We start from the raw sequence: 17,268 nt of genomic DNA on the forward strand, positions 1-17,268 counted from the left end.
GAGAGGGGGCTAGATAGTGTTGAGGGGCTGCCATGAATGCACTGAGCCATAAGAGGGGCCAAGAGGTAACTTGTAGATTGTAAGATCATTTACTCTGTGGTGAGCCTACATGTTTGGTTTTTGTGGTTTCAAATTTTTCTTTGCAGTTGTGAAATGGTGCAACATATCTCATATGGAAAAATTAATTATAGCTTGGATTTCTGTTGTCATATTGAAAACTAGTAAAGAGAATTTTCAGTAGGAATCTGGTTGAAAGCTTTCAAAATTTGGGTTGTTAGTTGAAAATAAATGTTGGCATTGGAAATAACCTAAATACTCAGTAGTAAGGGAAGAGTAATATATCACAATTAAGTAAATTGTGGTTTATGTATAAAATTGGATATGATGTAACTTTTTTTTTTTTTTTAAGAAACAGAGTCTCACTCTGTTCCCCACGCTAGAGTGCAGTGACACATAATAGCTCACTGTAACTTCAAACTCCTGGGATCAAGCACCCTCTCGTCTCAGCCTTCTGAGTAGCTGGGACTACAAGCACACCAACACACCCGGCTAATTTTTAAAATTTTGTGTAGAGACATAGTCTGACTATGTTGCCCAGGCTGGTATTGAACTCCTGAGCTCAAGAGATCCTCCCAGTTTGCCCTCCCAAAGTGCTGGGATTATAGGCATGATCCATTGCACCCTCCCTGATGTAACTATTAAAGTGATATTTATGAGTATTTTTTTCATATTTAAATCATCTTTATTTACAAAATAATATCCTGAGAATTATAATTCCATTAAGCTTCAATTTGAGCAAAAATATAATCACTTAAGTAACAGCAGTTACTTAAACTGAAAATGAGATCAGTCAAAATTACTTTTGAAGAGAGCAGCAAAAATATTGTCAGGTTTCTTGCTGTGGTTCTGGATGTTCAGTAGCAGGTTCATTTGAAGGCAGAATTAACTCCTCTACCTTCAGAATATGGGGGTCGGGGGAAAAACCTAGGTCTTGGGGGAAGGTAAGGAGGAAAACTCTTTGGTGGATAGACAGTTCTCATGGCAAATGGAGCACGTAGTGGATCAGGGAAATCCCTTGGTGTAAAGTAATCTCGAGAAGCTCCAAACATGGTTCCTGGAGGAGTTGGGGGAAAAGGAGGTCCTCTTCTCATGAATGGGTCCCTTGTATCCTCTGGAAACAATGGACCTCTGATTGGAGCAAGAGGTGAAGGAACAAAGCCAGGGCCAGTTGCTTCATTTTCAGCAGGGAAAAATGTATCAGGCACATTTAAATTACCAAGATCATCTTTGGTATCATTTCTACTGGATTCCACTTCTGAAGGCATTGATCTGTCCATTTTATCCAAATAAATCATATTAGAACTTCTGAGTTCTGCTGGTTCAGACAGTCTACAAGAATTAGAATATAATCTGTCTTGCCTTTATGGAGGAAGAGCTGAATCAGGATATGATTGTCCTCATGGAGAAAACATCATCCTATGGTCCTGTTCCAACGGAGGTGACAGGAACACAGTGTCAGAAGGAGCCCTGTGAGGATCGGTTAACATAGCACAGCTTGATTCTTCTCTTTCATTGGTGATCTGATGGTCTAGAGGATTCCCTGGGCCTCTTGAGCCTCTTCCTCCTTCCCCAGGAAGCGAAGGTGAGAGTCTGAGTGGACGCTCTCATTTCAAATGAAGGCCGACTCAGTGGTGAGGGACCATGTGGGGAGTGCTCTCTGCCAAATGCAGTATTTGGAACATCAAGTGCATAATGGTCTTTTTCTAAAAGTTCAAATTTAACCTCTGTTTTAGTTAATTTTTGTCTGTTGTGAGCATTTTCTTTCCTTAAATCATTGAGGTTTCTTTCAGCAATCCGAGCTGCCAACCAACTATGATGTGCTTTTTTCTCATAGGGAATAATCCGTCCTTGATCATAATGAACAGTTCTCTCCAATTCTTCTTCAAGATCTTTGGCTCACTTTCTATAGGTCTCCAGCTCTTCACTGGCATGGCTGATCTTTTCATCTACTTTAGAAAGTTTCTCTTCTTTCTCTAACCAGTACTTTTCCTCTACTGTTATTTCCTGTGGTGCTTCATTTCATTTTCTTGATATAGTTCAGTCATTACTTTAAGTTTCTGTTGAAGCTTTTGATTCTCATTTCAAAATGTGTGTTTCCTGACTGCAAAGATGCTTGTTCAGTCTGAAGATTTTTAATATGCTCTGTGAGCTCTTCCTTTGTTTCATCAACTTCAGATAACTGAATATTAATTTGGTTTCTTTCTCCTTCTAAGGTTTTTAAAGAAGCATATTGGTGACTTAGCAGCATGAATGAGTTTCTTCAAAGCTCCTTTTGGAGTATTATCTAAGTAAGCACCATTTTCTGATTCACTGTCCACTTCTAATTCCAAGTTACCATCATCCGTTACATCTTCTCCAAGCATAGCAGCCCAATTGTTTATCTTTAGCAAGTGTTCAGTCAGAGTGTTGATGCGATTTTCCTCATCATTTAGAACTTGTTCTGTGTGTACTTTGGAGTCTTCAAATGTTATTTTATGTTTATTAAGTTCACTCACCTGTTCTTTCCATTCTCCAGGTTCTTGCAAAAGCTGTTTCTGGTTCTCCTGAAGTTGGGAATTTTCATTCAAAGCATCTTTTATTGCTATCTTCAGTCATTCTTCATTCATTTGAAATATCTTGAAGATCATTTTGGTTTCAGTTACTTGTGATTTGAGGGGTTTTGACTCATCTGCTAGAGACTGTATCCTTTTTGAAGGTTGCAGTGAGCCGAGATCACACCATTGCACTCCAACCTGGACAAAAAGAGTGAAACTTCATCTCAAAATAAAATAAAGTTTTAAGATATAATTTACACACCATACATATTATCCATTTAAAGTATACACTTCAGTGGGTATTTTTTTTTTTTTGCATGTTCACAGAGTTGTGTAACTATCACCACAATCTAACTTTAGAACATTTTCATCATCCTCAAAAGTTACCCTATTCCCATTAACAGTCACCTCCTATTCCTGCTCCCTTTCTCAGACTTACTTAATCACTGATTTACTTTGTATCTTTTCAGATTTGCCTATTCTGGATGTTCCATATATTATAAATGGAATCACAACATGAGTTCCTTGGTGTCTGGCCTCTTTGATATGGCATAAAATTTTCAAGGTTCATCCATGTTGTAGCATGTACCAGTATTTCATTTCATTCCTTTTTATTGCAGAATAATATTTCATTGAATGGGTATATCACATGTATTAATCTATCCATCAGTTGATGGACATTTGGTGTGTTTCCACTTTTTGGCTATTGTGAGTAATGCTGCTATGATTATTTTTGTGCAAGTTTTTGGTGGACATATGTTTTTAATTCTCTTGGCATATACCTAGGAGTAAAACTGCATAGGTCATATGATAACTCCATTTAGCATTCTGAGAAACTGAAAAAGTTCTCAAAGCTGCTGCAGCATTTTACATACCAGCAAGGTTCGAGGGTTCCACTTTCTCCACATGCTTGCCAACATTTGTTGTTATTTGTCTGCTTGATTGTGGGTAACCCCCCATAAAGGCACCGAGGAAAGAGACCTAAACAGAACCCTGGCACAGTTAGGGCTTGAAGAATATCTCAGTTTATAGTGTTACTACCCAACTATTTCCTTTTATATAATCCTTTATATAATCATATATTAGTTTATAGAATTAGGGCTTGAAGAATCCCTTTATATAATCCTCTATATATAATCATATAATGGTTCATAGTGTGAGTGCCTAAAGAATATTTCCCTACACATATATCATTATATCTTAGTTCATAATTGGAGGAATGCCTAGAGTGGACACGGTACAGAGCATGAATTAAGGAATAAGCAGCTTATAATCAGAGGAGTGTCTAGAGCAGACACAGTGCAGAGCATGATTTAAGGGAAAAACAGTTATACCAGGACAAGAATCCATGGCCCAGGCGGCAGAGTTCAGTATCGTAAAGATACCCGCTGTATGGCAGGCTTGGGGCAAGAGCCACTCCTCCTGATAAAGTGCTCCAGTTCTTGTGGAAGGCTGCCCTCAGACCGGCAATCCACCTTGGTGACTGTGAACTTTATCAGATCTTGCTACTGTCCTGCTCAGAAAGCATTCCCCTATAGAACTCATTGGAAGCTGCCAGCAGGTGGCATAGACCCTGACAGCTCTGTCACTACTGTGTGACTTAAAGCATCCTCCTATAAATCTTCTTAGAAGTAGTTTGCCCATAGATAGAAGTATTGCACACTGCACCCTCTTCACTGCGCATGGCCTGCCTTCAAGCCTTGGTGACCTAATGGGAGTGGGACACTTACTGCACATGACCCTTGCCTTGATGGGAATGGGCCCCTTGCTGCGCACTGTCCACCTCCTAGCCTAGGTGACCTAATGGGGGTGGACTCCTTGTTTTATTGCTCACGACCCTATCACTATCCTTAAAGATGATTTCACTCACTGCCCTGCCCCCTAACCTATACACAATAAATACTCACGCTTCTGGACATTCAGGGCCTCTCCTGACTCCCCTCATAAGTGGCGCGGTCCCTCCCCACACCCCTCCCCCCTGCAAGCCCAGCTGCATTTTCCTTGTACTTCTGTGTCGTGTCTCTTTATTTCTTCGATCCTTCGCCTCAGCACAGCATAAGGCACGCCCCATGACCCTGTGGGCCTTCAGCCCTACACTTGATTATAGTCACCCTAGTGTGTGTGAAGTGGCAACTCACTGTGGTTTTCACTTGCATTTTTCTAATGGCTAAGATGTTGAACATCTTTCCATGTTTTTGTTGATCATTTGTATATCTTCCTTGGAGAAATGTCTATTCAGATCCTTTGCTCATTCTTTAATAGCGTATTTGGGAGTTATTTATCCTTTGATTATTGAGTTCAAGTTCTTTATATAGTCTGGATACAAGTCTCATATAAGATATATGATTTGCAAGTAATTTCTTTCATACTGTGGGTTGTCTTTTTACTTTCTTAATGGTATCATTTGCAGCAAAGGAGTTTTTAATTTTGATGAAGTCGAACTTACCTATTTTTCGTTTTGTCACTTTTGTTTTTGGTGTTTTATGTAAGAAACCATTACCTACTCCAAGTTTACAAAGATTTATTTTTAGGTAAACTTCTAAGAATTTTATAGTTTCAGCGCTTACATTTAAGTCTATGATCTATTTTGAGTTGAATTTTGTTTATTGTAACAGGAAGGGCTCTAATTTCATTCTTTTGCATGTGGATATCCAGTTGTCACAGCATCATTTGTTGAAAGACTATTTTTCCCCTATCGGATTGTCTTGGCATCCTTGTTAAAAATCAATTGACCATAAATGTAAGGGTTTATCACTGGACTCTCAATTCTGTTCCTTTGATCTACACGTCTATCTTCACACCAGTAACTTCATTACTATAGTTTTGCCTTAAGGGTTGAAATTGGGAAGTGTAAGTCCTCCAGCTTTGTTCTTCTTTTTTAGTTTGGACTAGTCTGGGTCCCTCACATTTCCAGGCATTGCTTTTATCCTCAAGGGGAAAATTTTTCAGAAAAAAAGAAAAAGGAACTGCAGGAATTATGAAATTCATTTTGTGTTTTCTAGTGATACTTCTGCAATGCACCTTTTCTCTTGGATGGGGGAATTTCTCTCTTTTAAGTTCAGTCCCAGTTATGGTAGATTTTCGTTTTCACTATTGATGAACACTGTGCAGAGTATTGACTCAGCCAAAGCCTCATCCTGCCTTCGGTCAGTTGGCTGGGTCAAAGGTTATTTTCACATAGGCGGTTTCACAACACCCTAATTTTTTATGTACTGCTAGCTAAGAATTATCACAGTCTATTGTTTTGGTTTCTGTACTGTTTTGATTGTACACCTCATTGGCAAATCACTTTTGAGTATGAGTTTTTGAATATTCATTTTGAGTATACAAATATGTAAATATTTCATTTATAAATTATAGAAGCTCATCATTATTATATAAACACATAAACAAAACAGAAGTTTTAGAAGATGAGATAAAATGACTAGAAGTAGATGGTTCCCCACCTCTCAATGGCTTTTATCTTGCTGGAGAGGGCCCTTTTGGATCTTTCCTGTTTACCTCTGTGTGGTCCTAGCATCCAGCCAGCCAAACCAGACCTGGTATACAGCAGAAGCTCAATGATGTTCGAAAGAAAATTTTCAGGCTAGGCGGGGTGTACCTCAGGCTTGTAATCCCAGCACTTTGGGAGGCCAAGGCAGGCAGATCACTTGAGGTCAGGAGTTCGAAACCAGCCTGGCCAACATGGTGAAATCTTGTCTCTGGTAAAAATACAGAAAGTAGCCAGGTGTGGTGGCAGGCTCCTGTAATCCCAGCTACTGGGGATGAGAGGGTGCTGAGGCATGATTCGTGGGAGACGGAGGTTGCAGGGATCCAAGATGGCGCCACTGCACTCCAGTTTGGGTGACAGATGGAGACTCTGTCTCAAAAAAAAAAAAAAAAAAAAATTCAGCTAGCTTACTATTTTTATTAAAATACACTGCTTCCATCCCTAAGTTTTGCACCTAGCAAGTAAAGGTTCTGCACCTATTGTCTGTCAATTGGCTAGGGTTATTTTGTAGAAAGGCTATGGATCTTTTCAACTCTCCTTGTCTTCTCTTTTACCTTTGACTTGCATCATATCTGACTTATTTAGAAAATAGCAGTTTTATCATCCTTAATTTATACTCTTCATTTCATACCGTGTGGTTAGGCAGAGTCCTGATATGAAGACCATAAAGAATGGAAAGCAAGGTCTCTGATCAGGATGTAGTACAGCAGGAGTGAACAAAAGGCAAGGAAGCTCTAGGGTGTGAACATCTGGGAAGGCTTCAGGGAACTGGATTTTAAAAGAAGAGTGGGCAGTTAGCCAAATGGAGAAGAGAGTTAGGCTGTCCCAGTTGAACTGTGGGAGCAAGGACAGGCGAGCCAACACATTCCAGGAGAGGGGTAAATTTGAGTTTGGTGTAGCTGAACACAAGGGGCAAGGGTGGCTGCATCTGTTTTAGGAAGAGCTCTCTGGCAGACCCGTGGAGTATTAGACTTTTTTTTTTTTTTTTTTTTTTTTTTGAGATGGAGTCTCGTTCTGCAGCCCAGGCTGGAGTGCAATGGCGCGATCTCGGCTCACTGCAACCCCCGCCTCCCGGTTTCAAGCGATTCTCCTGCCTCAGTCTCCTGAGTAGCTGGGATTACAGGCACGTCCCACTACACCCGGCTAATTTTTTGTATTTTTAGTAGGGATGGGGTTTCACCGTATTAGCCAGGATGGTCTCGGTGTTTTGACCTCGTGATCCCCCTGCCTCGGCCTCCCCAAGGGTATTAGACTTTTTATTTATTATTTATTTAGAGACAGAGTCTTGCTCTGTACCCCCAAGCTGGAGTGGCACATTCGCAGCTCACTACATGCAATTTCCACCTACCTGGCTCAAGTGATCCTCCCACCTCAGCCTCTCAAGTAGCTGGGACCACAGGTCCAAGCCACTGCTCCCGGCTAAGTTTTGTATTTTTTGTAGGCACGGGGTTCGCTGTCTAAGATACTCGCAGACTTGGGCTGGGAGTATTAAACTTTTGAAGCTGGAAGTAGGGATAGGCTGCTGGTTGCCTGGAAAGCAGTGCACAATTACAATGTGGAAACCTCTGCGCTTGGAGGCCCAAATGAAGCAGGGACACTTTGCTTTAGTGCTCTAGCTAGCAGCATTCTTTTTTTAGGATCTCAGAACCTACATTTTTTTTTTCTTTCTATCCTGGGTTTTTTACCCTTTCCCTTTGTCCCCAAGGGGCACTTACACCTTTATCAGAAAATTACGGTTTATTTCCTGAGCATCGCGGGGATTGGTTGGGGGTATTCTCTTTTGGGGTTCCATTGAGGCCTGTGGCTCAAAGGAAGACATAGAGGCGTTGCGCTGCACAGGTTTAATCAAGCAAGGGCTTGATTGAAGGCTTCATTCCACCCCCGCCCCAATTAAACCACACACACAGAATTAGAGGCTCTGACACACCCTGACAGAATAGCCTCTGGGGTGCCAGGAACCCCCCACCAACAGCCACCGGCGTGCCAACGCTGGCCAGGAAACCCAGGTTCCCGGCTCCTTCCTGGATTACGCCCCTGCCCCGCCCAAGGATGAAGGGGGGCGGGGCCAGCCGGCGCCCTCCGGCTGGGCCTTGCGCCAGGTCAGGTCCGGCCCGGCCCGGCCCCACGGCCCAGCGGCGCCGGTGGGCGGGGCCTCCCTCAAGGCAGTGTCAGTAACGGCGTCAGGCCCCGCCCCCTCAGGGAGGCAGGGCGGGTCGGGAGCGAGCGCGCGGGGTGGGCCGGAGCCGGCCTGGTCGCCAGCCTAGCCCGGCGCAGTGAGCGGAGCGCCTGGGCGGCGGCGGCGGCGACGCGATGGCTCCTGCCGCGGACCGGGAGGGCTACTGGGGCCCCACGACCTCCACGCTGGACTGGTGTGAGGAGAACTACTCTGTGACCTGGTACATCGCCGAGTTCTGTGAGTGTGGCCTGAGGCGGGGAGCGGGGGCGAGAGGGCACCGGGCTAAGGAGACGCCATGTGAGGAAGGCAAAGGGCGAACCTGGCCGCGAGGGGAGGTGCCAGGCCTGGCCCTGGAGCTGGAGTGTGGCGCCCAGGGCCAGCGAGAGGCTGAGGGAAGCGGGCCGGGAGTCCAGTGTGTCGATGAAGGAGTGCCGGGGTCTGGGCGGGCGGAAGGGGACCTGAGGATTAGAGGGGCGGAAGAGCAGTGGGAAGTGGCGAGCCCCTGCTGGACCTAAGGGGGAAAGCCTGAGGAGCAGGGTTGGGAATGGGCATTCCAGTCCGAGGGCGGAGTGGGGCCAGGCTGGGAGAGTGGAGGACCCTGCCCCTTGGAATGAGGGCCCGGGACACCTGCTCTGCTGTTGCCACCACCACCTTAGCCAGAAGGGGACCGTTCCTATCTTCCCTTTTTCCCAATCCGTGAGAATTCTACCGTGTTTCCCTTCCCTTTTCTGTTTTTATTAGACCTCCTCGCTAATCTCCAGGGAACAGGTTTACCAATCTGAGATCTGAAGCATCCCACCCCTATCCCCCAGGATGTCTTCAAGTGCCAGAGGTCATCTGCTCTCTTTCAACTGTCATCTTGCACCAGTAGTCGAAGGCATCTTGCACCTAGTCTGTACCTTCTGCTCCTGCCAGGCTCCCAAGAGCACAAGGGACCAAGTCCCTGCCCCACTCTGTCCTATCCTACTGTCTAGGAGTCAGGGGTCATTTGAGGACACTGCTTCCACTGATTGGACCTTCTGAGGATTTAAGAATTCTTCTCTAGCTGCTGCTCTGTCAGGCACTACTGGCCAGATTGGGCTTATTCTCTCTCTTTCTGTCTCTCTCTCTCTCTCTCTCTCTCTCTCTCTCTCTCTGTCTCTCTCTCTCTCTCTCTGTGTGTGTGTGTTTCCTAGATGATTTTTCCTGCCAGGCTAGGAGAAATCTGCTACTTCTTTTTCTATTGTTTAATCAGGTTTTGAGAGCACATTATCTGATCCTTCTTTTACGTACCCGCTTCTGGCAAAGTGCAGAGACTATCCTTTGGCTAACGATCACTGCCTTCTTTTAGTTGGATCTACTTCTCAGGACGTGAAGTGAAACTCTTATTACTTAACCTTCTCATTGTTATGTTCTGCTCCCAGGCATCTGCGCATGGCTTTGTAGGAAAGAGGCAAACATATCATGACAAGTGGTCCTACTTTATTCTGTTCTGGTAATTGGCTAAGTTTCCAAAAAAAAAAAAGAGAAAAAACACTTTTTGCAGTTTTCAGGACTTTAGTACTATTCTCTTATGACCATGATTTAGGCTGAGACTCACTTTTCTTGAACTATTAGTTTAAATGAATAATTTTTACATAATAATAGAGAAATGTGGGCAAAGGGATCCTTTGTAATGCAATTACTTGGAAGCCCACATGTTGGCAAAGGAAGCACTTTACCAGTTTGTTGTTAGATCACTTTGGCAAGTCCATGCCTGGTCCGGAGGACCGTGACCATGAGGGAAGAGATGAAAACCATGCATTCTGAGTTGGAAATGTGGAACATGGAAAAGTGAAACTCAAGAGTCTTCAAATATTGGATGGGCTATCATATAGAACAGTTATTATTTTTTTTATTATTATTAGAATCTGGAATTAGGGCCTATCGGCAGAAACTATAACAGGGAAAATTTTGCTTCAATGTAAGGAAAAACCTTCTAACCAATGATATGGGAAAGGTTGACTTAGGGGACAGAGAGCTTTCTGTCACTGAAAGTGTTAAATCAGACGTTGTTCAACAAACTCCTGAATATTTTCAGAGGAAGAAAATTAGCAGAGAAAAGGGGCTAGCCTTAGTTGGTTTTTAGATCCTTTGCAGCTTTATGGGTCTACCTAGATAATAATGACTTAGTTTACAACCAAGGTTTTGGATTCAAATTAAAAGAAAAAACTGGCCTGGGCGTTGTGGCCCATGCCTGTAATCCCAGTACTTTGAGAGGTCAAGGCAGGAAGATCTCTTGAGGCCAGGAGTTCGAGTTTAGCCTGGGCAACATAGTGACACCCTGTCTCCATAAAATATAAAAAATTAGCTGGGCATAGTGGTTTGTGCCCGTAGTCCCATCTACTCAGGAGACTGGTGTCGGAAAATCACTTGAGCCCATGAGTTTTAGGTTGCAGTGAGCTATAATTGTGCCATTGCACTCCAGCCTGGGCAAGAGTTAGACCCTGTTTCTAAAAAAAAAAAAAAAAAATTAAAAATGCAAAGAGAGAAAACTGGCAGTTAAGTCATGTGGACTATGAGAGAGCAAGATACTGTGTTCTGGCAGATAGCTCTGAGAAATGGGAAATGACATTTGTTCTCAGTGTGCTCAGAAGAGGAAACTGCGCAGACTGCAGGGAGGGTTTTGACACAGGAATCAGAGGGGTTGCAAGAAGAGGATGAGTAAATGTTGGCAGCCCTTTGCACATGTACCTTGGGAGAAAATCGTCTGGAGGAAGTTGAGGTCAAGTCATCTTACCATAGCAAGTCATGAGTATCTATAATAGTATATCTTGGACTAAGAGAATTTGTTCTTTGAAAAATATGCTTATTAATAGTAATAGGTTTAAAATGTGTCTGAAGCAAATGCAATTTTAGCATCATGATAATATTTACATTAACGATAGTATTGATGACAACATGAAGGATAATAATGGCAATAATAGCTATTATCTAAGTGGTCACTATGCACTGCACTTTGCTAAGCACTTCATATATCTTATCTCTTTTGATCTTTATAGTAATTCCAAAAAGAAGGTATTATTGTCCCCATTTCAAAGATAAGGAAATTGAAGCTCTAGGAAATACTTTACCTAAGATTAGAGTAAGTGATGTAGAGATAGTATTCACGCTGAGGTCTGACTCTAACGCTACTATCCAGGTTACCTCTCCATCATTACTTCTGTCACACATTCATTGTTTTTCTCATATTCAAGAAAGGAAGATGGATATGAAATACTATGGTATCACAGAGGACAAACTGAACAACTATTCAGTTTACTCAACGATCTTTCAACTATCTTTCAGCATTAGAATATATGTATTTTAGGGAATAAGGAATAGTTTAGAGAATTGCATATTCAGATACGGCAGTGGTTCTCAGTCACTTTCAGCACCTGGAAACTGTCTTCCTGCCTCAGCCAAGATTAGTTTAAATTCCTTTTGTTTGAGCAGATTGTAAGGACCTGGGGAAAAGGTATCTCATTGTGAAATAATAAGCCCTTTGACGTCCCAGAAGTTAAAGGTACAGGCAGTCCTTGTTTTGCATTGTAGCATGGGACCATACAAATGACTATTTAAGTTAAAACCAGGTAAAGCTATGTTAAAAATCAATGGGAAAAGTTATGATTGTTCTGTGACCTTTAAAACTTTTTGTCAAACATTGTAAACTCTCTTACTGTTGGTTATGAATATATAGGGAAATGAAAAAAGTAAGCATATTTATTTAGTATACTTTAAAGCATTAAAAACATTGAGAAATAAACTTTTTTCTTTATAAAAATCACTTATCAGGAGTAATTTAAACAGTGCTTGCCTTTTCATCACATAACTATAATAATGGAATGAATATTTTTTATTGTTTCTTCTTATTATTTTATTTTATTTTTTCAGGCAGAGTATTGCTTTGCTGACCAGGCTGGAATGCAGTGGTGTGATATTAGCTCACTGCAACCTCTGCCTCCTGGGTTCAAGCAGTTCTCCTGCCTCAGCATCCCAAGTAGCTGAGATTAATAGGGACATGTGACCATGGCTGGCTCATTTTTGTATTTTAGTAGAGATAGGGTTTCATCATGTTGGCCAGGCTGGTCTCAAACTCCTGACTTCAAGTGATCCACCTCCCTTGGCCTCCCAAAATGCTGGGGTTACAGGTGTGAACCACCATGCCCAGTCGTCTTTTTTCTTTTAAATTAAAACATTTTTAAAAACTTTTTTTTGGTTTTGTTTTTAGCAAGCTACTTCTACACTAATGAGGGCCAATAGTTTTTTGGGTTTTTCTTTTTTGAGACAGGGTCTCCCTCTGTTGCTTCAGCTGGAGTGCAGTGGCACAATCACAGCTCACTGCAGCTTGACCTCCCAGCTCAAGTGATCCTGCCACCTCAGCACCCCACAGCTAGGACTACGGGTGTGTGTCACCATGCCCAGCTAATTTTTTTTTTTGGATTTTTAGTAGAGATGGGGTTTTGCCATTTTTGCCCAGGCTGGTCTTGAACTCCTGAGTTCAAGCACTCCTCCTACTCCTCCTATGATATACTTCTGTTATTTGTATAGTGATTTGTGGACTTAAGATGTAGCAGTGAAGTTTGTATTATATTCATCATATTCAGCTACTCACACTTAGTATACAATGGTAACTGAAATTTGAATTGTGTGATGGGTAATTGGTGTTATTTAACTAAACTACGATAACTGAAATTTGGGCATATTGGAAGCCTGCAAATTGAAGAATGCTTGTATATTTCTAATCCTCGGAACATTCCTATCAAGGAATGTTAGGTGTTGTTACCCCATTGTAAAGAGGAGGGTGCTGAATCTTGGAGAAGTTAAGTAAGCAGTTCAGCATCATACAGTTATTAAGTACCAGAAATGGTATTCAAATTTAGGTCTCATAACCCTTTCTACCAAGACATGCTATCTATAGGAAGTAGAGTTTCAGATGCTGTTGATTTAGTGGAAGAAATATTACCTAAAGGGAAATGGAGGGGAATTCTAAGCTTTACTTATAGCTTCATGATGTGAGCCATCATGCCCTAGCCAAATTTTCTTAATTCATTCTTCTGACAGTGTAAATTTGGATTACTTCTACCTCTTGGCTATTGTGAACAATGCTGCTGTGAACATGGGTGTTCAGAGAAGAATTGCCCAGTTAAAAATTATTCAATTTTTTTTTTATTTATTCAGCAGATATTTACTAGCGCCTATTTTGTCACTGACAAAGACTATAAAACTTTATTTGAAGACAGCTTCTCTGTTCAAAGTAGCTGAGAGGCCACATGTGGTGGCTCATGCCTGTAATCCCAGAACTTTGGGAGGCCTAAGCGGGCGGATCACTTGACATCACGAGTTGGAGACCACCCTGGCCAACATGATGAAACACCGTCTATACTAAAAATTTGCCAGGTGTGGTGGTGTGTACCTGTAGCCCCAGCTACTTGGGAGGTCGAGGCAGGAGAATCACTTGAACCCAGGAGGCGGAGATTGCAGAGAGCTGACATTGTGGCACTGCACTCTAGCCTCGGTGACAGAGCGAGACTCTGTCTAAAAAAAAAAAGTAGCTCAGAGGCCAGCAGGAGTATGAACAGATAAGTACAAACGGGCACATTCTTTCTTTCAGTTGAAATGCCTTCCTGAAAATGTATTTGATCAAAGAATGTCCAAGAATTGACATATTATGAGAAAGGGTTTATCAGAGAGCTTATAAATAAAAAGATAAAGAAAGCTAAAGAATACTTGAAAATTCCCAATTATGATTTTACAGGGCCTACCTGAGTCTAAGGAGGTAACCTAGTTGGTATGACTTTCATGGTTGGGGAGAATGACTGTCACGATCTTGTATGACCATCTTGCCATATCCTTTTGTCTATGAGTGAGAATGATTCAAGCCAGGTATTGTTCCTTCTCATAGGTTTGCTGCCCTTCTCCCCATGCTATTCATAGGAAGTGGGCAGAATGAAAGCAGAGCAACCCTGAGTCTTTATACCTTTACTATGGGATTCACTTAGATGAGGGAATGAGGTCTTTTTTTTCCTTGCTGCTGCAGCACAAGACAAAAGCTTTAATCAGCCGCCTCTGCCATACAGTTATATGATGAAAGGCATTTGACTGCTTGTGGCCCTTTGCTGTCTTTTGTTTATTTTCCTTTTCCTTTCCTTTTCTTCCTACCATCCTCCCTGAAGAGCAACCTCAAGTTAGTGAGCACACATCAGGCTTCTTTTTTGGTCTTGGAACTCTGTGGCCTGGTAGAGGTGACATCCCTGTCACATTAAGAAAGATGCTCCTTTCTCTGAAGATTATTGACAGGCAAGCAGCATTGCCCCCAAATTATAACTCAAAAGCATCATAAGTCAACTGAAGAATGAAGGCCAAATGAAAGGACAAATTGAGTGTACAAAAGAGTTTAGGTTTAATATATCTGTGAGTGTGTGTGTGTGTGTGTGTGTGTGTGTGTGAATAGCCCATGGTTCCTGGCTCATAATTTCCATATCCCTTTTTAGAGACATTTATTATAATGTTGGAGCACTATAGTCGTCAAAGTAGGCCTCAGGAAACAGATTCTCTGTCTCTGATCTTCCCCTGCCCTTCTTTCACCTGCCCAAAGCAGGACTCTAATCTGACTGTGGGTCACAAGACCCTCATTACAGAGAGAGTCCTGCCCCATACCCTGGAGGAATGCTGCACAGAGGAATCTGAACAGACAGGCTTTGCTGGATTTCTCCATTCTGTCTATTAATATTAGATTATACCCTTTTTGTCCAATCATATTTCAACATGGCTGTTTATACTTCAATCATGCCTATCCAATGAAGTCTGCATAAAAGATTCAAGAGGACAGGGTTTGGAGAGCTTCTGGATAGCTGAACATGTGAAGGCTGACAGAAAGGTGAACAAAAACTGATCCATATATTAGGAGAGTGCTGTACCCCAAATCCATAGGACAGAACCTCCTGTGCTCAGGACCCTTCCAAACCTGCTCCTATGTATCTCCTCTTCTGCCTGTTTATTTGTAAACTTTAAAATACCCTTCATAATAAACTAATAAATGTGTTTCCCTGGGTTCTGTAAGCTGCACTTGTCCCAGCGCCGGACTTGGGACAGGTGTCTGAAGGAAGGGGATAGTTTTGGGGACTGATCCCTCAACCTGTAGGATCTGACACTATCTCCAGGTAGATAGTGTTGGAATCAAATTGGAGGACTCCCAGCTGGTGTCTGCTCCAGAACTGATTGCTGTAGAACTGATTGGGTTTCCCCACACACACTTGGTCACAAAAGTCTTCTGTGATGATCGTTGTGTTGTGAGAACAGAGGAAAAACACAGTTTGAGTTGGTTTTTGCAGACAGTATCCAAGTCAGACTGCCAGTTAATTGTTTTAGGTGCTATGATATATGTATGGTACACTGAAATGCAAGGAAAGGGTACTTATTACAAACTTAAAACATAGATAGGTTCATGAAGCTTTTATAGAGTTAGTGCTGCAAGAGCTGCCATATTAGCTACTTACTCATTTTTAATTGCGGAAAAATACACATAACATAAAATGTATCATCTTAACCTTTTTAAATGTACATACAGTTTGGTAGTCCGTAGTGTTAAGTACATTCACACTGTTGTACAATCAATTTCCAGAACTCTTCATCTTGCAAAACTGAAACTCTGTATCCATTAAACAATTCTCCATTCCCTCCTCCTTCTAGTCTGGCAGCCACCCTTCTACTTCCTGTCTCTCTATACATTTAACTACTCTAAGTACCTCTTATAAGTAGAACCATACAGTACTTGTCTTTTTGTGAGTATTTTATTTCACTTAGCATAATGTCCTTAAGTTTCATCCATGTTGTAGCATGTATCAGAATTTCCTTCCTTTTTAAGGCTGTTTAATATTTTATTATATGTGTTTGCCACATTTTCTGTTTTTTGAGACAGGGTCTCATTGTCACTTAGTCTGGAGTGCAGTGGCACGATCATGGCTGATGGTAGCCTCGACCTCCTGGGCTCAAGTGATCCTCCCACCTCAGCCTTTCAAGGTGCTGGATTACAGGTGTGAGCCACCATACCCCTGCATCATTTTTTTATTCATTCTTCTGTCAGTGTACACTTGGGTTGCTTATACCTCTTGGCTATTGTGAATAATGCTGCTGTGAACATGGGTGTACAAATATCTCTTCAGGCTCCCAAAGGTAGGACTCTGGACCATGTGGTAACAGAGTAGCTGTTTTAACCTTTTCATTATAAAGAAGGCTTTTAAATATTTTCTTTCATGTGTGCCATGAATTTGTTATCACTCTTACATAAATTATAATTTATTATTACTCCTACATAAATTAGAATTGTTAATGTACTTTATCCCTGTTTTAATTAGTCAAAAGCACATGTAACTCACCAAGACAAGTTCTAGATACTGTTACCATGCTGTAATGATTCATATGAGATACAGCCACTAATTACTTTAATGCATTGATATAAAACAAAACAGTATAATATTTTCATTACAGTCTTCTTGTGGATAAATGTGATTTTTGAAACATTAAAAATAGCCAACAGAAATAATGATAGTTAACATTTATGGGGTTTAATGTACAAAATTCTGTGAGTGTATTATTTGATAAGAACTCTTATTACAATCCTTACAACAACTCCTAAATTAGGTCCTGTAGTCCTATTTTAAAGACTTGGAAATTTAGGGCAGAGAGTAATCCCAGCTACTTGAAAGGCTGAGGCAGGAGTATCGCTTGAACCTGGAAAGCAGAGGTTGCAGTGAGCCAAGATTGCGCCACTGTACTCCAACCTGGGCAACAGAACAAGACTCAGTCTAAAGTTTTCCACTTTGCAAGTAGCAAAGCAAAGATTTAAACTCATTCAGTCTGCCTTCCAGAGTGCATTGTCTCTCTTCTTGTTTTACTTTTGCAATTAGCTTTTTGAGGTATAATTTACTTACAATAAAATGCATCTGCTTTAAGTATATAGTGTAAAGCAAAAAGTATCTGAGACAAGTTTCAGTCAACTTACAAGTTTA

General features: G+C 41.7%; 1 protein-coding gene and 1 pseudogene across 3 annotated transcripts in view; one reads left to right on the top strand and one right to left on the bottom strand.

The window, feature by feature from the left end:
* Nucleotides 1-859: 859 nt before the first annotated feature.
* Nucleotides 860-2,752, bottom strand: LOC116536974 (annotated as a pseudogene).
* A 5,543-nt stretch (nucleotides 2,753-8,295) lies between these two features.
* ACER3 (alkaline ceramidase 3) overlaps nucleotides 8,296-17,268 on the top strand; it is a 163,822-nt gene continuing 154,849 nt past the window's right edge. The window contains exon 1 of one of the 3 annotated variants that reach the window (XM_032259143.1): nucleotides 8,296-8,497. In XM_032259143.1, coding sequence (XP_032115034.1) covers nucleotides 8,395-8,497 — 103 coding nt within the window. In that variant the 5' untranslated portion in view covers nucleotides 8,296-8,394. The remainder of the gene's footprint in view (nucleotides 8,498-17,268) is intronic. The other 2 variants (XM_032259142.1, XM_032259144.1) reach the window with 2 other exon arrangements.

Source organism: Sapajus apella, unplaced genomic scaffold (assembly GCF_009761245.1).
Source record: "Sapajus apella isolate SASKATOON/1434 unplaced genomic scaffold, GSC_monkey_1.0 scaffold106, whole genome shotgun sequence".
NCBI classification, from domain to species: Eukaryota; Metazoa; Chordata; class Mammalia; order Primates; family Cebidae; genus Sapajus; species Sapajus apella.